Genomic DNA, 14,517 nt, shown 5'->3' with positions numbered 1-14,517 from the left:
ATCTATCACAGATTATGTATTTTAACCTTATAATTGGATAATTATAATAGATTTACTATGTGTTCTTCCCATACAAAACTTTACCTTATTAAAGTCTTTGGGGTGGGGGCGGCGTAGTTGACAGAAGGAATAAAACTTTAGCGTAGACAGTAGGAGAGGGGAGGGGGAGGTTGGAGACTCATCCAATACGGGGCGGAACTTCACTTATCTCCTCCGTTCCCGATTTAGGAGATCAGACAGACTCATTGGGCGGTAGAATGTTGGACCGTTTGAGTTATGGAAGACGTTAAAATGCTCGAAAATACTTTATATTTTCAGTTATTGCAGGATTGATTTAATAGATTATGGAATGGTGAGCCCCCTGGCCCATCATTTGGGTGAACCTCAACTCATAATATGCAATTTTGATTAATTTTTCCGTGTTAAGTGCATATATTATTCTATATATGTTATTTTGAGTTATAGTTTTATCGCATTGCGTTCATTTTTAAGTCTTGAGATAAAAACTGAAACCTTAGCGTAGACAGTGGTGGGGAGAAGTCCCCCCCTCACATGCATAATTGAGCAGCAACAGAGAAAGTAATACAAATGAAAATAATCTGTCTTTTGAAAATGTCTTTTTTTTTAAAAAGACACGAACAAACTCGTCTAAAGGAACCTGAAGTGCTATCTCTGAGATTTCCGTTGATTCTTTACTCCCGTTACTTTCAGATGTAAAACTTAAAATATTATCGAATGGGTTTAGTCATCCCCTCCCTGAATAATTCACATTTGAAAAACTACCCCTGGGAAATTCCTCCCCCTCAAAGAACATTTTCTTTTCCTGCTAATAATTCCCCCACGTTAAATTCCACCCAACAGAAATTTATTTATTAATTTACATTAATATCAACATTAAATTTATTTATTAATTTACATTAATATTTATTGTATGTTTGTTGGCGTTGACTGTTTATTTAATGATTGTTTATATGCCCCCAGGGCATAACTTATAACGCCTACCCGCGGGCCCTGGTGGGCTGTGTCGACACCGGAGTTTTTTGTTATCATAACTTTGAACTATTTTAACAAAATATTTATCTCAAAATTTTTATCTGATGCATTTAGGGCGCGGAGAAGGCGGTGGGCTAGTTGCCCTCCAATTTCATTTGACTCTTAAAAAGTGAACAAGAACATTCAATTTCCAATCAAATGAGCCCTCTCTAAAGTTTATACGAGCTAAAGTTATTATAAGAAATAATGGGAAGGATTCAGAGAATCCTTAAATTACAACCCTTGCCCTGAGGGCTGTGGGGGAGTTGTCATCCTCAAAGACCTAATTTTCAGAACTTAAAACTACGTTTAATAAATTTTGATTGGATGTGTTTGAGGAAAAGGTGGCGTGAGAGGGGGGGTAGTTGCCCTCAAATCACTTTCGACTATCAAAAAGGGCACTAGCCCTTTGAATTTCCAGTCGAATGAGTCTTTTTTGAAGTTTCTACGACACCACCTTCTATAAAAACCTTATATGCCCCCAGGGTATAACTTAAAACCCTTGCCTTGAGCGTTGCGGGGGAGTTTCCTCCTCAAAAACATATTTTCTATCTGAAAATCAACTACGTTGAACAAAATGGATATCTCAAGATTTTTATTGGATGTGTTCGGGGGAATAATGGGCGTGGGGGAGGGGGGGGGGAGCTAGTTGCCCTCCAATCACTTTCGACTATTAAAAAGGGCACTAGCCCTTTGAATTTCCAATCGAATGAGCCTTTTTGAAGTTTCTACGACAACGCCTTCAATAAAAACCTTATATGCCCCCAGGGCATAATTTAAAACCCTTGATTTAAGGGTTGTGGGGGAGTGTCCTCCTCAAAATCATATTTTCTATCTGGAAATCAACTACGCTGAACAAAATGGCTATCTCAAAATTTTGATTGGATGTGTTTGTGGGAATCAGGGGCGTGGGGGGGCTAGTTGCCCTCCAAGCACTTTCGACTATTAAAAAGGGCACTAGCCCTTTGAATTTCCAATCGAATCAGCCTGTTTTGAAGATTCTACGACAACGCCTTCTATAAAAGCCTTATATACCCCCAGGGCATAACTTAAAAGCCGTGCCTTGAGTGTTGCGGGGGAGTGTCCTGCTCAGAAATATATTTTCTATGTGGAATTCAACTACGCTGAACAAAATGGTGTTCTCAAAATTTTGATTGGATGTTTTAGGGGGATTAATGGGTGTGGGGGGGCTAATTGCCTTCCAATCACTTTCGACTATTAAAAAGGGAACTAGACCTCTTGATTTCCAATCAAATAAGCCCCTTTGAAGTTTCTAAGACGAGCCCTTCCATATGAAGTGCCTCTGGGGAAAAAAATAGTAAATAAATAAATAATAAAACATTGGAGCCGTATGGCCTTTACTATAGGCAACGCTACAGCGTTGCCTCTGATCTGTTGCAGACTACATCTGGGGAAGTTAGGGTTAAGTGGATAAGGTATACTCACGTACACTATTTATTTTTCTACCCTATTCAGCAAATTCCTGGGAGGGGGCTCTTTTTACGAGCAGGGGAGGGTGAAATTATTTTTAATACTGCCTTATTTTACTTCAACTGATACATAAATAAACTAGTGATATCTCAAATATCGAGCATGTTTCTACAGAGGGAATTTTCCTTGAATTTTATTTCTTTTGAGATCCCAACAATGTGCGACAGGTAAGCTAGTTCATTATAAATTACTTTTAAAAACATCCTCCATCCGCAAACACTCAACAAACACCAAACATATTGAGTTCGTTTCTCAAATGTTGGGTGCGTTAAACTGATAACCTGCAATCAGGGGCGGCGTCGTTTGGGGATGGCAAGGAGGGGCAGGTGCCCCCCTCCCAATAATGTGGAGAAACAATATTATACATCCCATGCCCTTTGACTATCCAGATATGGCCCCCTCTTGCCCCCCCCCCCCCCAATAAAAAGGCAGGAGAATCAACCCTGCCTGTAATGAGTCTCCTTTTAAAATTTTCTATGATGTTTGTTTTAAGGACTTAATCAAATTGCCTATTTAATTGCCTATCATTGCCTAATTAATTAATTTAATTTCTTTAATCAATAATTTAATTGCCTATCATTGAGGAATAGCATTTATTTACAATTAAATTTATACATTACTGTCATACTTATTCATATTGGCTAATTCACAATGTATGCATAGATCTCATTAATAATTAATCAAATTCAAATTTGACATCCTTGTCAAAACGAAACTGATAAAATATGTTTTACCCCACTGATAAAACGGAAAGGACCCCTAGTAAAAGAATTAGTTGACGCTTTTAGTTCAAAAGAGTTATATCAAGTGATAATGAAATTTAATTTTGGGTTTCTCTCCTGTTTTATGTGCGGTTGCTGCAAATCAGCTGAAAATAAAAGCAAAGTTAAACAAAGAAAAAGCAAAAATAGTGGAGTTTCATTAGTTCCAAGAAGGAGACGTGCAAGAAATGCACCCGTAAGGCCTAGAAGAAGGCTCCGGAAACAGTCAATATCAGGTCTAAGCAGAGAAGAGTTGCAAAAACTACTGGAACTAAGAATGCAGCGACACATATACAGAGAAGAATTACAGAAATTTGTGTTAGTTAAATCTGCTTCCGATTATGTTACAAATCTATGGTAAAAAAAAGTGAGTTGTCTTTCGTAGTCTTTTAATTTATATATATATGTATATATATATATATATATATATATATATATATATATATATATATATATATATATATATATATATATATATATATATATATATATATATATATATATATATAACTTGTCACGACATTTTACAACGGATTTGTTAATAAACAAAAATAAAATATTTTCTTATTCAATTTATACCCAGTTGGTCAATAGGTATTATAATAAGGCAGGCACATAGGCCGGGTAAAATTCTAGTTTAGCTACTTTTTGCGATCTTGGAAAGAGGTTAGGTTAGGAACCTAATTATCCTCTAGAGGGAGAAGGAGTGGAGGTAGGTACTTCAAAATATCTTTCGGGACATATTTTAGTCTGTAGACCAGGGCCGTATCCAAGATTTTTGTTCAGGGGAGGGGGGGTTTACTAATTTTTTACTTTTTTTGGGGGGGGGGGTACTAATTTTTGACTCAGTTTTCGACTAATTTTACTGATTTTTACCTAGGTTTTACTAATTTTCGACTTATTTTCGAGTCGGTCAAAAATTTCGGGGGGGGGGGGGTTCAAACCGGGTAACCCCCCTCCCTGGATACGGCCTTTCTGTAGACCCATCCCTGAAAGTTTCATTTTCCTAACCCAACCCCTTTCCATGATACCAAAAAGTAGCTAAACTAGAATTTTACAACAACAAAAAAGGCAAGGTTGTACCCAGGATTTTATTTCGGGCGGGTGGGGGGCTACATTTTAGGGGAGCTGGGAGGCTTTGAGCCCCTTCCTCCTAGATACAGCCTCGGGTGTTTAAAATAGCGTGTTTTATTTTGCAGTAGTGAAAAGAATAGATGTGAAGTCAATCTTGAGATGGGGTCATATTGATTAGTCGCATAAAAAACATTTATATAGTCATATAGATGACGGGCCATTAGTCATATTAAGACCAGTCAGATAAAAAATAAATAAAACAACCAAAATTCCCATGTCCACTTACAAGGTTTTTAGGCCCAAGCCCTTGACTGACTCTTAGTTTTATACCCTTACGAGAATTTTCTTTAAAAAATAATAATTACATTTGATCAATGAAAACGATTAAAATACGGTATTAACATCGAATTCCATTTAGCTTTTCTAGAAACCCATATTACGAAATCAAAGAAGAAAAACGAATACATGTTTATGTATCCTGTATGCATTACTACACTGTTCATCCCACCACCAAGAAACTGAAAAAAAGTTGTGGAGTACACTCTTGCGAAGGCTTTAGGCATAAAGTCCCTCCCCCCTTCAAGGCCCTAGTAGTGACAGTAAGTAACCGAATTAACGGCACTTCTTGACTATTAAGATCCCTGCGTCGACCCTGCAGCGTATTGCTACAGCAAGGTTCAATCTCAGAAGGTCCAAGCTAAGATCAAACCCACTGCGCCACATCATGACCCTTCAATGCCCTTTTAATGTATCGAAAACCTATACATACTATACAAACCTATTAGATATAATACACAAGCTATACATCCGTTGCACCGTTGCGGAGAACGGTGCCACCTCCCAATGCATCTTCAACATGGAAGTGGTACCCCTTAATGGGTTATGATTCGGCTCAAGTGCCTCTCGCCATAAAATATGTCACTTGCGAAGATTTTAGGTATAAAATCCCTCACCCATTCAAGACCCTCGTAGTAGTAGTAAGTAATCGGATTAACGAGGCTTCTTGACTACTAAGGTCCCTGCGTTAGGCCTGCAGAGTGTTGCTACGGCAAGGTTCAATCTCTGAGTCCCGTATTACCAAGCTCAAACCTACTGTGCCACGACTTGAGTATTCCAAGTTTTGGGTCCTGGAGGACACTACTTATCTCAGATATAATTTTGGTTATTTCATTTCTCGTTGTAGACCTTTCAAGTTGTTTAGAATAATTTGAACCGTTTATAAAATATGTTGGACACCACTCCAAAATTTGGATAGTAATAATAATAATCTGTATTTGAAAGCCTTCTAAAGCCATATAGAAAAAAGACAAATAGTAAAGAAAAATTATACTGCATTTGACATTCTTCCCTTCCAATACAAAATTTCCTACTTGACTTGACTTATGTCTCCTGCCGGGCGCTGCTCGGCGTAGAGAGTGACGTCTGCTTCCTCCATCCACTTCGGTCCATGGCAAGCGTTTGCACATCGCTCAACCTGATATTTGCCATCGTCAGGAACTCGGACAGGCTGTCAGACCATCGTTTTTTCGGTCGGTCGCGAGACCGAAAAACGGTCTCGCGTAGGAAATACAAAATTTCCTACTGCCACAATATAAAGGGGAGACCCAGACCTCATTAACCCACGAAGCAGCCTATCTTCCCCTTCTTGGATAATTGATACTTAGTCAATCGATGCAAATCGATTTCAAGTCAATTTGTCCCATTAAACAATTTACTTGTCCTTGTCCCATTTAACAATTTAGCAAGTATTAGTCAAGAAGATGGTCAAAATAAATTGATTACGTCAAATAGGAGTTTGATGCTTCAAGGCCCATTTAATGTATCGAATATTTTTCTAAATTAGAGACGCAAGCCTATAAATACTTAGAATAGATGGCATTGAGGTCGTAAAGTGGGAATTAATAATCTCAAACCAATTTTTCAAATACTTTTAAATTTTAAACTACGATAGATATTAATACGTGGCGGAAATCTTTCATGGGAGGGAAGAATGAGAGTTTTGCACAGGGTGAATTTTCCTGGGAGAAATTGACACATGAAAAGAATGTTGGGGGGGGGGATTCCTTGAATTTTTATAGGTCTCAAGAACGCATGGCAGGAGCGGATACAGGATTTTTTAGGGGGGGACAAAATAGGTTGATCCGATAAACTTACGTTAAAAGCAATTTTAATTAAGGCAAACTTGCGTTAATTAAGTAAATTACACTACTTTAGACTATCTTAGGGGGGGGGGGCAGCCGCTGGATCCGCCACTGACGCAGGGTGGGTAAGCTAGTTTTATAAATTACTTTTGAGAACATCCTCCATCCGCAAGCATTCTAACAAACACCAAAAAAGCTGTTTCCTCAGATGATTGAGTGAATTAAATTGAATACATGTAATGAATCTTTAAAAAAATAATGCTTGTTTCAAGGACTTAATCAAATAAACAACTGGACACTTTAATTATTTACCATTGAGGCGTTGGATTACATTACAATTTTTGCATTGTATTAGGTCAAACTAGGCTAAGTGTATGCAGGTATCTCATTAATAATTAATAAAATTCTAATTTGAAATACTCCACAAAACGGAACTGATAAAATCTACTTTACCCCACTGATAAAACGGAAAGAACTCTAGGTCAAATTATTAGTTTATTTTTGTAGTTCAAAGGAGGTGCATCAAGTGAAAAATGAAATTCAATTTCGGGTTTCTCTTTTGTTTTATGTTGGGTTGCAGTGAACCAGCTGACAATAAAAGGATAGTTGAACAAAGAAAAAATAGTGGGGTTTCAGGAAGGAAACGTGCAAGAAATGCATCCATAAGGCCTAGAAAAAGGGTCAGAGAGCAGTCACTATCAGCAGGAATGCTCGTATCAGTAGAAGCGTTAGAAATACAAATGCAGAAACACTTAAACAGTGACGAATTACGGAGATTTGTGCTAGTTAAATCCAAATACGATTTTGTAGTACAACATTAGCAATTCAGCAACACATAAAAAGGTGAAGAATATACGATATTTTATGTTACCAAATAAATTTGTAATAAAACTCAATTTGTAAATAAACTAAAAAAATGCCATTTAAGTTAGTTCCTCATTAGGTATTAAAAAAGGCTTGCATATAGGTAGCAAAGGTGTTTAGAGCTTATCCCCCTAAAAAAATCTTGTGTGCATGCCTATTTCAAGCTATTTCTGCTTGGGAATAAAGGTTTAGAAAGAGTACCCCTGTCTTCATTTGTCTTTTCACACGAAGTTGGCTCCAACTCTTGAATTCACTATGAGATTTCACTAATACCGAAATTCAATGAGCGCTATTATGAACCAATCGGAGAATTCAACGAAAAATCTGTTTGGCTTAAATTGGCGCTAGTTAAATCTCGGTATCATCAAACTCCCATTGTGAATAGACCATAAACCGTGCGTTGAATGACCATGGTACTGGAGGTGCTTTGCTAAATTCAAATGAAAAAGGTAAATGAAGACGCGGCTTAAATCTCAAGCAAACAACAGATGAAGTTGAAGGGGCTTCATGAATGGATGCTTTATGTCGGTTATTTTCCATGTCTGTGATATATTCAAAGAGAATATAAGTATAGTAACCAATGCCGTATCCAGGGGAGGGGTACCCGGTTTGAACCCCCCCCTCCCCGAAATTTTTGACCGAGTCGAAAATTAGTCTAAAAAATACCTGTAAAGACAAAACCACGGGATGTTAGACAAAGTTCACGGGAAAAAATGGGGTAACCCCCCCCCCCCCCCCGAACAAAAATCCTGGATCCGCTCTTGATAGTAACATACGCTTAAAAAAGTGACATTTGTGCGACAGTCTTGGTCCTCGATTAAGGACCACTCTCCGAACGGAAATCCTGTGCTTACTTAACACAAAAAAAAAAAAGTAGTTTCTTCCGAGGATGTTGTGACACAAGGCATCCATGGATGTTTCGAGGAATTTTTTTACCCGACGGGTTCCCTGCACCATCTTAAATACTCACCCTTCACCGTGGGTCTCCCTCAACTTCGGCACGTGTTGCCAAACAGAGATTTAAGTGTGTGAGGAGGAGCTTCCTCCTCACACACTTCCTCCTCCTTCCTAAAAAGACCAATAACATCCATACATTCTTAGCATTTGGTTATGCATCGAGCTGTCTTGAATTTTTCTTTGCAATTTCAGAGCTTATTATTGGAGATGTTTAACTAAATCAAAAGACACTATTTCCATCTAAGTTTGTCATCAAATGAAAAAAAACAAGTTTTTTTAACTGAAAGTAAGGAGCGACATTAAAACTTAAAGCGACCAGAAATTATTCCGTATATGAAAGGGGCTGTTGTTGGCAGTTTTTTATTTTTTTAAAAAATAAAGTTGTGTGACAGATTCAAAATTTAGCGTAAAGAGCGAGGTATTGAAGTGGGGACACCCCTTTCATATAAGGAATAATTTCTGTTCGTTTTAAGTTTTAATGTCGCTCCTTACTTTCGGTTAAAAAAAACTTGTTTTTTCATTTAATTTCTGAAAGTTTTTGGAATAATGCAGCTTTGATTTTGGCTCACCGTACATAAATAATTAAAACAAAATTTGCATATTAATTTTACTTTTTTGGCTAAATGGCTTTCTCGAAATTTTGTTCTGACGTAACTTACGAATTAACTTACGTAACGAACTTCTATATTCGTATGTTTTATTACGTATATTAGGGAGTTTGCCCCCAATCGATACCTTGCTCTTTACGCTAAAGTTCGAATTTTGTTCGAATCACAAACCCCTGAATCACAAAGGCCAGTTAATTAGAATAGATAGCTCTTTTGAAAGTACTAAAAAAACTTTAGCGAAAAAGGCGAGGTATTGACTAGGGGTCGAACCCCCTCATATACATAAAAATTCCTGTTTGTTTTAAATTTTAATGTTGCTCCTTACTTTCAGTTGAAAAAACTAGTTTTTGATTTAATTTCTGATCATTTTTAAATAATGCTGGGAAATCCGACACCCCTTCATAGAAATGTACCTTCCCCCAAGGAAACATCCTCCATGGAAGGATCCTCCCCCATAACCCCCTCCTCCAACCCCCCCCCCCCACCTTATCAGAATAAAATCCCTCCTGAAACGTCTTTATACTTCCCATTAACCAATAATATATGTAAACAATGGGCAAAGTTCATAAATTCCAGCCCTTTCCCCGGAAACTGCGGGGGATTAAGTCATCCTCAAAGGCATATTTATCAGATTTTCGGCTATGCTGAACAAAACAGATATCTCAAAATTTCGATTGGGTGACTTTGGGAAAAAAATGAGAGTGGAAGGGGGCCAAGTTGCCCTCCAATTTCTTTGGTCACTTAAAAATGACACTAGAACTTTTAATTTCAGTTCAAATGAGCCCTCTTACGATATTCTAGGACTACTGGATCGATACGATCACCCCTGGGAAAATAAAATAAAGATAAACACGCATCCGTGATCTCACTTCTGACAAAAAATACACAATTCCACATTTTTGCAGATAGGAGCTTGAAACTTCCGCAATAGGATTTTCTGATACGCTGAATACGATGGTGGGATTTTCATTAAAGTTCTATGACTTTTTGGGGTGTTTCCCCCTTTTTTCGAAAATAAGGCAAATTTTTTCAGGCGCATAACTTTTGATAGGTAAGATTAAACTTGATGAAACATATATATTTGAAATCAGCATAAAAATTTGATTCTGTTGATGTATCTATTGATATCAAAATTAGCATTTCGGTTACTATTGAGCCGGGTTGCTCCTTACTTACAGTTCGTTACCACGAACTGTTTGATAAGGGAACGTTACAACATCTTAGGAATCGATTAAGATATTAAGGTGAAACTTCAAGACATATTGAAGGGGTTTTATAACCAAATATAGATGTTAAAATGACTATTCTGCAATATATCTGAGATGGCTAAGGGCATGAGGGTGAGACTATTAGGCGATGTATATTGAACAAAATCAAAATGCAGTCTATGCATGCAGGTTGTCAAAAGGGCATATGAACAATATCGGAGCAGCAGCTGAAAGCAATAAATTTAAACTCTGAGGCTACTAGAAGTACTACTTTTATTACCTTACTACTTTCATTAGTACTGCTTTAATTAGTACTACTAATTAAATTAGTACCTTAATTACCTCAATTCGCACCTCGGGATAAAACAAAGTCCAATGTTGGATCTATTCCACTCCGTTGTTGACATGGTAGTTAAAACACTTTACATAACACTTTACACTTAACACTTTACACTTAACACTTTACACTTAACACTTTACATTTAACACTTTACATAACATATAACACTTTACACTTAACACTTTACATAACATATAACACTTTACACTTAACACTTTACATAACATATAACACTTTACATAACACTTTACACTTAACACTTTACATAACATATAACACTTTACATAACACTTTACACTTAACACTTTACATAACACATAACATATAAAAGAACAGGGTTCTGACTGTGTTTACGGCCCAGTTACACACTTTCCGACTAAGAGTTATTGGGACTTTATCAAATTGTGACTGCTTTTAACTGTTTGAATTTTTGACGACTTGCACCTGCAAATATTTGTGACTCTGACTGATTGCGATTGAAACCTCAACTATTTGTGACTATAATTGTCAAGGCATGTGACATTTGACTGTGACATTTTGACTACTTTGCTTTAGCAAAAAAAAACAAGCCAACCCCTCGGAAATGGAGCAGTGCCAAAGAGGCAGGGATAGACTGGCTGATAGGATCCGTAAAAATAAATTGATATACATAGGCCTGGGATCTTGGGTTTTTTAACCTTTTTTATCATTATTTATCAAGCATATTGATGAAAGATAGCTCGATCACTTTCCAAATTACAAGAAAGCAATAGAAAAGGAATAGAAAGAATAGAATAGAAGGAATAGAATAGAAAGCAATAGATATAAATTTTGTTTGGCAAAAAAGTAAAATTAAAAGTGCATCAATACAGCTTCAAACTGAGTTTGAAAATCGGTTTGCTGATTTAAAAAGATCTCACGTAAGATGGATATTTTTCAAAAAGCCCTTCGCAGTGCTGTCAATAATGTACTAAGTGATTTGCAGATCAACGCGATAGATTTGCAAAGTGATACACACTTAAAATCGCTTTTAAAAAAAAAACAACTTGATGGATTTCTAAAGAAGTTTGTCTTCTGAATACTGCAAGGATTTAAAAAGGTTTACTAAGCAAATAATTTCTGTTAAGAAATTTTTATATATATATTTTTTTATAAATATATTTTTAAGCAAACTTTTTTAATTCTGAATTATCGAAAAAACAACACTGTTCTCGGTTATATACATTTAGACACAATACTACTACAAATATGCAAGCTATTGTAAAACAAAAATTGCAAGTCAAATGCAACAACAAAAATCTCATTGATTATATTGACTAAAATTAATGTCGTAAAAATATGCATTAAGCCTCTTATTTTTAAACCTAAAATATTTGTATATAAATAGTGGTTATACTCTAATCATTAAGGTATGCCTACAAAATACATTACAGTTTAACGACATATGACCAATGTGCGGCCCGCGTAATATCTCCACGTAAAATTTTGGCCCTTTTGTAACAAAAGGTTGCCGATCCACTGTCTAGAGGACAGATTTTACGGCAGGCTACGTCTCTACTCCTTATAGTGGCACGGTGTTGACTGAAGCGTTGTAAATACGTATTTTTGTATGGCGGCTTATATATGGTTTTAGCCAAATGTTATTCAGCTTCCCAACAACTGTTGAGGGTTTGGTTATTTGGGATGCAACAATTTTTGCGATTGAGCCATCCCTTGACAGTGCAGATCCCAGATAATTGAATTCTTCAACAACATATTTCCAGTTCCTCCCGATGTTGACTTCCTTTACAGTACATAGAAGGGGCAACTCTTTTCACCAGTGGCAGCGAACAAATAACCAGGATTTTTTTTCGGGGGGGGGGGGGATTAAAAAAAAGCATAATTTCTTATGTTCATTTTTGTTACGTTTTTACGATTCAGACAAACATTTCGAGGGGGGTTCAGACCACCTTCTCCCATGAATACGGCCTTGACCAGGCCTGCCAAATTTCTAGAATCGGGCCATTTTGACTCGCGATTATATTAGCACAAAACTATTTTTCCAAAGGAAAAATTTTTTCTGCTAATAAAAAAGGGTATCGAACACGTGAGCTCAATATTCGGAAGGACTTCAGGTCTAAGAATTGACAGTTATTCAAGCAGAAATAACTATAATAGGAAAATATAAACAAACAAAACTTACTGTAGAACTTCAGAAAATTGAGTTATGATTTTCTTCACATCATCAGCATCTTCACTCTCCACAGTCATGTTTTCAATATTAAATATGGGCGCAAAACAACTTAAAAGGATTTCGCTAATTTGTTGAGTTACTTGGGCTACTTTTTCGAAAACACTGGTTTCGTGAAGGCACAACCTAGACAGTTTATCCAGTACGATAAATGAGAAGTTCTTTGCCAACATCGGAAAGCCATTACCGTCTATCTGCTTCTGCTCCTGGAATTATCTGATTTATTATGACTTTACTGTATTCTATGCTATTCATCTTTTAGTACTAAATTTAAAAACAAATTCATTATTTTTTCGAAATATCGACCGCTTTCTACGACTTTCTACAGCCAAACAAACCGAACTCGAACCCTATAAAACCCTTTGTTGACTCACCAATAAAAGTAATACCATAGACACAACCACCACAATCACAGTTACACAGCTCCACTCATTGAGAGGACATAAGTTGCATCTACTAATACTGGAAAAAGCAGGATAAGTGAAGGTTAGTGATGTCATATGTGTAATAGATTGAATCTTTTCGAAAATGGAAAAAATTTACAGAATTACTTTTATAGAAGAAGAAGCGGCAGTAGTTATGAAATATGATACACCTTCAGGGATTTGTAAATAAGCTATGTTTATGGCAGAGTACACGCGATTACTTCGCCATTACTTGTGCTATGCGTTTCAAGAAACGTTTATGATGTCAGAATTTAGAAGGATTGCTACTTGAAACGGTCTGGGTTAGTTGTCAGATAAGCTATATCTGCTAACCCTGAAAAATGCAGGATAAGTGAGAGTAAGTGATGTCATAGGTTAACAACAAATTCACTTTTTCAAAAATGAAAGAAATATACACAATTATGCATGGAACAAAAAGCGACAGTAATTATGAAATGCTATGTTTACAGCAGAGCACACGTGATTGCTGCTGTTATTCCCTGTTAACAGAGAGCATCAACATCGAATGTAGCAATGACGGGATGGTGGTCCCTCTGTTTTAATTCAGCTCTTCCATAAAAGACTACCTTGCATGGGGACCATTCGCGGCCTATGTGATAAATTTTTTAATGGAAAATTTACTAGGTAAATAATGGGATTACTTTTACCCTTCTGTTTGTCTACAGTTTAAAGAAAGCAAAACTAAGAATTTTCACAGGGGTAATTGCTTGACAGAAAAAAAAGTACAAGTTAAATTTATACAGGTACGACGATAAAAAACGTAGCTGTATATTTTTTTCTTCTTCTCTCCGGATCAGATAAAAAAATACAAAAAAAACGATACTTAATTATAGTTCTTTTTATACGAATTACAGAACTTGCGTCATTAAGATACAAATTAAATGAAATACGGCACACCTCCAAGTACTTGTAAATAAGCTACGCCTTACTGAAAACTATATGAGTCTTGAACAGTCTTGGAAAGTATAAACAAAATCAAATTGAAAATTAGATGTATAATGATATTATTGTTGAAATATCCATCAGTTCAAGATTTTTTTTTCACTGTAATTTTTATTTTCATTTTCAATGCTGTAAGAACTGGTAAAGAATAAACTTGTAATATACGAGTAATTCGTTTTCAGTGAAGCGCCAAAGACGCAAGGAAGCTTTAGGTTTTTACAGTTAAAGAAGAGGGCAGTATCCAAATTTTGTTTGTAGTGAAACTATATTTGTCTTGACCAATCTTGGAAAGAACTAATAAATTAAACTGAATACTTGATGTATAATGATATTAATTGCTGTAAGCTAATCAGTTCAAAATTTTACTGTAATTTTAATATTTATTTTCAATATTAAGTACAAAAGAAAACATTTGTAATACAATTCATATTCAGTAAAGCGCCA

General features: G+C 36.2%; 1 protein-coding gene across 1 annotated transcript in view; it reads right to left on the bottom strand.

Moving 5' to 3' along the window:
* Positions 1–10,859: 10,859 nt before the first annotated feature.
* The window catches only part of LOC148939830 (uncharacterized), a 48,907-nt gene continuing 45,249 nt past the window's right edge, over positions 10,860–14,517 (bottom strand). Inside the window, exons 4-5 of the mRNA XM_089106011.1 lie at positions 12,638–12,891; positions 10,860–10,920 (exon numbers count right to left, since the gene is read on the bottom strand). Coding sequence (XP_088962137.1) covers positions 10,860–10,920; positions 12,638–12,891 — 315 coding nt within the window. The remainder of the gene's footprint in view (positions 10,921–12,637; positions 12,892–14,517) is intronic.

The sequence above is a fragment of the Artemia sp. Qi Xiang Cuo genome, chromosome 20, assembly GCF_049724085.1.
Source record: "Artemia sp. Qi Xiang Cuo chromosome 20, ASM4972408v1, whole genome shotgun sequence".
Classification (NCBI taxonomy): Eukaryota; Metazoa; Arthropoda; class Branchiopoda; order Anostraca; family Artemiidae; genus Artemia; species Artemia sp. Qi Xiang Cuo.
This window is presented reverse-complemented; position numbering and strand designations above follow the sequence as displayed.